The sequence below is a fragment of the Hyposmocoma kahamanoa genome, unplaced genomic scaffold (genome assembly GCF_003589595.1).
Source record: "Hyposmocoma kahamanoa isolate Upper Pololo Valley unplaced genomic scaffold, ASM358959v1 97853, whole genome shotgun sequence".
Lineage (NCBI taxonomy): Eukaryota > Metazoa > Arthropoda > Insecta > Lepidoptera > Cosmopterigidae > Hyposmocoma > Hyposmocoma kahamanoa.
The window spans coordinates 10,814-17,047 of record NW_020655441.1 but is presented as its reverse complement, the minus strand read 5'-3'; the positions used below and the strand labels follow the sequence as shown (position 1 = coordinate 17,047).

General features: G+C 37.5%; 1 protein-coding gene across 1 annotated transcript; it reads right to left on the bottom strand.

The window, feature by feature from the left end:
* Window positions 1-1,702: 1,702 nt before the first annotated feature.
* On the bottom strand, window positions 1,703-3,161 carry LOC113238720 (the record flags this gene model as incomplete). The annotated part of the gene is made up of 2 exons (XM_026475559.1): window positions 2,618-3,161; window positions 1,703-1,924 (listed from the first exon to the last, which is right to left on the bottom strand). Coding segments are annotated over exons 1-2 (766 nt in total), but the record flags the coding sequence as incomplete, so codon positions are not given.
* Between the last annotated feature and the right edge of the window lie 3,073 nt (window positions 3,162-6,234).

Here is a 6,234-nt window from a genome sequence, read left to right as displayed (position 1 = left end):
CATAATATCACAACCCAGTGTTTCTTTACTTTAATTCACTCGTAGGAAATGTATTGTATGCAATCATTACATAATTAGGTCTTAAAATCTCGTACCATTACTAAGGCCTAGTGACTTTACACGGTAATCGATTTTAAAAACCTTCTGTGCCAAATCGCAAGTGAAAGGGTGTTAGTTGTCACCGCTGCGCCATGGCGATATGCAACGATTGCATAGAATACTGTTTTGAATTAAAAGGAATAACCAAAAAAAAAACTATACTTCAAACAGAAACTTATTATAAACGCTTATTAATATGGTTAACGGAAATAACAACAATAATATAAGAGATATTTCTGCTGTCAGGCAGTATGTGAGCAGTAGAGGTTCTTGTCAAAGAGTTGGTCCACAGAAGTACTGCCACCTCACCTATTTCGACCGACAAGCAAGAAGAGTTAGGGACACTCGTTGAACATCGATGTATCGAATACATTCGATGTTTATCATATTGTTACATCGGATTGATTCGATGTTTTGACAGGAACAAATTCTATTCGATGCATCGATATTTTTTATTAAAAACGTCGAATCGTAGAAAACCTAACTCTATATATCGTGTTTCAATTTGATATTGGAAGTCATTTAGTGTTTGTTATAATTGCATTTATAATCCTAGCTTTTTTCATTCTTCTGTAAGTGAATAATTGAATATGTATCGAACTTATTTGTCTATTTTAAGCAGTTTACCTTAGTTTTTTTCACCTATAAATGTATGTCTTACCTTTGCAATACTATTTTTTTTAAGTTCCTGGCTTTTCTAGACCAGTACTACCAAACTATCATAAAAGTATTAAGCTAAGGAAAACAAAAAAGTTTTCTATATTGAAAAAACATCGAAGCTTTTAAGCGTTGCATCGAAAAACATCGATGCAAGGTTTCGATGTTTTACATCGACTGAGTGGACACCCCTAAGAAGGGTAAGGCAGCTAGTGAAATCACAGGCACATGGGACTTGTCAACTTATGTCTCAGGGCTAAGTCGCCGTGGAAGTGTCCCTCGGATCATTGCAATTTAAAGCTCTGAGTGGTACTTCAACAGCTATGGATAAACGTGTCGCTTAATACCAGGCGCTCGTTTTGTTCCTGTCACTTGGTATCATAAAGAAGAGCATTAATGCGTTTTGGTTTTGAAAGGTGCTGATGAAGCCACAGGCATAAGGAGGTTTGTCAATTTTATGGTTCAATTTAGCGGCTGCTGTAGTGGTTGTGATTTAAGCTACGAGCAGTGCGGATTTATAACTCGATTCCCACCAGCTTGCCTAAAATTTTCCACCTATAATGAAATATTATAAATATTTTAAAGTAATTTACTACATTTTGTGCTAAATTTTACGTGTAGAATAATTAACCAGTGAAATAAAGGGTACTAGTGTCTTGTGTGCTAATAAATTTGTTAAGGCCAGTATTGTTTCTTGCTCCGGTTTTACTAAAGACAATTTTCACGGTCCGCGTGAACTCCGAACAAACCACCCGCGCTTTCATTGTAGGCGACTGCCTTCAGTGAATATTAGAACTGAATTAAATACTCGATTCAGAGCACTGCGGATTCTACGCATGCGGATGGCCCATAGGCGGACAGTCCGTACAGACCGTACACGCAGCTGTGAACCCAGCCTTAAGGGTAGGCGTGTCGCTTACTTATCATAATGTAAAATTCTCCTTACCTCCCAACTCGGGTATTCTATGATACAGCATTCCGGTCCTGGCCAGCCATTCCAACTGCATATGATGGAGCACTCTATCCCCTGGATGGTGGAAGGCTGAAGGCAGAGGAGTCCCCGGCGGTGGACCTCCAGGTCCTGGTAATTGCGGGTAGAAGAGTGCTGCTGATTGTGCTGCTGCGAACGCTGGGTTTTGAGGTAGAAGTCCTGGTTTTGGGATTATAGCTGTGGGAAGAGATAAAGGTTTAAGTTTTACCACGTTATTTATATCATTAAAACAAGTAACTTTCCTATCGGGATATTGAAAAAAGTTATAAGTAAGGAGAGTGTATTTTCACCTCACTAGCTCGGAAAGGGTTTCTTTCTCATTACAAATCTGCGCACAAAAGCGTTTTTTCCATGGAAAGGGTTTTTGAAATTCGAGCTTGACGATGGACTGTGGTCACACCCAACTTTTTCTTTAAATGAAAAAAAATGGCACTTGTGTTTATAAATCCGTTAGTATAATTTATTCTTATTATTATTGACATATAAAACTGATTAGTTATAGTTCAACTGTTTTTCTTTCATCTACCATTTTCTTCGCTATAGTGAAGTGAAAAGTTGTGTGTTTCGCTCGGCAGCAAAGCTGTTTTGCGTCTCGTGACTTCAAACCCTCGCTACGCTCAGGAATCTTCATTTGAACCACTGGCTTCGCTCGTGGTTGAAAAGCTGCTGCTTTTGTAAATTTAAAATAATAATTAAAAATACATTATTAAGAAGCCCTTATTAAGAAACTTCCATGTTTGTCATGGTCATGATCATGCCCAGGAGAGGCGTGCTCCGACAGTGGAATGAGTTATTCTGTGGGGTGACTCTCTTTGCAGATACTTGGTTATATTTGCTATTACATGAGTTCTAGTTTAAATTTCTACTTACCAGGTCTATAGTTGCTACTTTCGTATTCCTCATTCCCTCCTTCCACTCCAGGCGAAATCGGTGGACTGTAACTCCCACTCCGGTTTCCATCATCAGATCCCGGACTGACACTTCTAGGAGAGCTTTGTCCTGATTTTTGACTTTCCGTCTCCCGTGGGTCGTTGGCATCAGACAGAGACATATCCCTCTGATATTTGTCAATTGTATTATGTTCAATTTGAGCTTCGTAATTATCATTTTGATAACGAGTAATATAGTTCTTATTCTGTAGTAACTGAATATATTTTTGCTGGTTTATCCTCTCTTGTAAACTCGTCTCTGGTTCAATTTTATTCGACAATAAAGCGTCAATACAAAAAGATTTCTTATTTTGGTTCAATACGGTTTTTTGTTCATCTATGTTTTTGTAGTACTTCATGTTTTGCGGACTGTTTGATCGGCTGTTTATTGAAGGATCTGGGTTCGATTCTTGGTCGATTTCTAGAGGCTTTTCCTCGTTTGAATCTCGACGGTACATACTATGTGGTATTACTTGTGAGGACATTTTGTTTTACATTGTTTCCTGCGAAAGAATAATAATTTTAAAGTAATTTATTTAGTACCTAGTAGTAGAGCTTGTAGGCCATACAATTATGGGACCTCTGCGTGGCAGTCCAGGATGGTAACCGTTCGGCATAGAAGGCATTTCACCTTCATCTTATGTTATATGGTAATTTAACTTCATAATAATGGCAAAGTTCCGTACATTATTATGTAAAATCTTTTAATATTATTGAAATTGAAGTCAGTTATGCCCTTAGAGCTTTCTGTATATTCAATTTAGTACCTCCAATGAAAAAGGTAATAACTTAAAAATGGACACTTTTCAGGAGAGGCAAAAAACCATACTTTTATTGATTATGTGTTGTTGTGAAAGAGCTCGTCCTGGGAAGTAAGTAGGTACTGTGGGAGCGTAGCCGTGGTTGTAGCGTAGATAGAGGTACTATTTAATTATAAACGAGGAATACATTAATAAATCAAGATTTACTGTGAGCGTTCAGTTCTAAAATTTTTCTAGAACTCTCCCGATGTTGATTTGACAACAACCTTCTATTTTTCATAAAATTCTAAATACAAAATAACACAATCTAACCAGCCTGTACTACAGTACTGCCACCATGCCTAATTCTGCCGCCAAGCAGTAACGTGAGCATTACTGCGATTCGGTATTGAAGAATAAGCACGCGACATTACAGGCACATGGGACTTGTCAACTTTATGTTTCAAAATGACCTTTGCCTTTTTGAAATGATCTCAGATCTTTGCGATTTAAAGCTCTGAGTGGCACTGCAACTGTTATGGACAGACGTGTCGCTTAACAACTGGAAACTTGATATTATAAATAATTATCTTTTTTTTATTTGAAATTCATCATGAGCTTTTCGGTGAAGAAAAACGCCGGGAGGAAGAAGAAGATTCAAAACCATTGAAAAGCGTGACGGACTATGGCCTAATACCTCGCCTAAAAGAAAACCCGTACCCAGCAGTGGGATGTATAAATGAGTTGATGATCCCCTAATTTGCTACCCTCAGGGGTGGAAAATTTTCTTCAACATTTTAATGGGACCGCTATTGAGATATCTGCCCCCTTTCCAACAAAAAAGAATCATTGGTTCAAAAGTGAGAAATCTAGTAACATACACGCAATAAAAAAGAAATTGTCGACTTGAGAAAGCGAATTCAGAGAGATGTAGCACAGTCTCAAATACAAGTACATAATTAGGTAACTAAGTGATAATATTCCACATCAACCTCCCTCTCCCTCCAACCTCCTTCTTTCTTGAAGTCGGTTATAAAAATAAATATTGCAAATGGTACAGAAATCAATGACAATGTTGCCACAATATCATTGAATCTGCCATGCAAATACAATATTCATATTATGCTCAAATATTTGTGCATTGGATCCGGATAAAGAGACAGATGCCAAAGGGACAAATTCGAACCAGGTGAGATTGTTGGTGTGGAATTATCACTAGAGATTGCAATAAATACATCATCAGTGGGTAATGCCTACTGTTATCTCATGGAACTGCAGTGGCCACATTGGAATTTGCAGATGTGGCCAAAGGGTGTCAAGTTGCTTTTTTTTATAACTAACACTCAGAGCTTCAAATCGCAAAAGATTTAGGCGCAATGCCACTGCTCCTGTCACCCTGAATTTCACCGCCAACCCCTCTAAACCGGAACGTAGTAATGACCACATTACTTCAGAAATAGGTACGATAGCAGTACTTCCCTGAATCAACTCTTTCAATCTTTCAATGGTTAAACTCTACCGCTCATTCGTAAGGCAGATTCCCCTGAGAAGAATGAGCAAGAAACTCTAGGGGTTGCTCTTTGTAAATAACATTTACAATATTTTTTTATTTGAAACATCAGATTGAGACTACCTCCATGAGCTAAACGGGTTACTACCACGGATTTTTGTCATCCAAGTACGCAGAAGTTGTATAATAACCTTTAGTATAAAGCTTTTGTTTCACTTTAGTTTTAAACCTCGTGAAAGGAAAATTTTGTATATCAACCGGAATCTCGTTATAGAAGCGTATACGTTGCCCCTTAAATGATTTTGTGACTTTGTGAAAACGACTATTAAGAACAGTTAGTTTAAATCCTCATTCTATGAAGTCGCACCAGATTAGTTATAGGTACCATAAAACCTACCTTGGACAACAAAAATGGGTTGTATATTATTCCCCGCACCAGACGAAACATATAAGTTACAAGAGCCAGATTGCGCCTCACTTCTAGCATTCTGTAATTAATCATACATATAATCTCAGTACAGAGTACTAAAAAAACCGACCTCAAAAGTACGTGGAATTACGTCTATTTGCTAAGTTTCATTGAAATATCCCCTAGTTCGCCACTATACAGGACTTGATACTGGAGATAATAAAAATAGGTTCTCACTACGACACTACTCAAAGTATATAGAGGGAAAAACGCCTTGAATTGGATAAATAGCAAAATCAACTAAATAATTGCTAAAAGTAATTGCTCCTAAATTAAAGTTAGGCGCTATTTATAAAAATGAATCTTCATGCGTGAACAGCCACCCTTAGAGGTGGATGATTTCCTTCAAAATGAAATGGGACTACTATGGAAGGACCCCCTTTCCAACAAAAAAGAATCATGAAAATCTGTTCACAAATACCGGAGTTATCGCGTAACATACATACAAAAAAAAAGAAAAAAAAAAGAACATACAGTCGAAACGTGAGAACCTCCTCCTTTTTTGAAGTCGGTTAAAAATAAATGTTAAGTAATCGGACACGCTGAAGCTAATAGTGCAATAAAAACAAAAGGGCATAACTCGTCTTTCGTTTTTCACTGGAGGCACTGAATTATTGAGATATATTTGAACAATAATCTCAGTTCGGAGTACTAAAAAAACCGACATCAAAAGTACGTGGAATTACATCTATTTGCCAAGTTTTATTGAAATCGGTTTACGGAAAGCAGGTGAAATTGAATAAAACGGATACATCCCCTAATTTGCCATCCTCAGGGGTGAACTGGGAGCACTAATGAGGTATCTACCCCTTTCCAACAAAAAAGAATCATCGATAGAC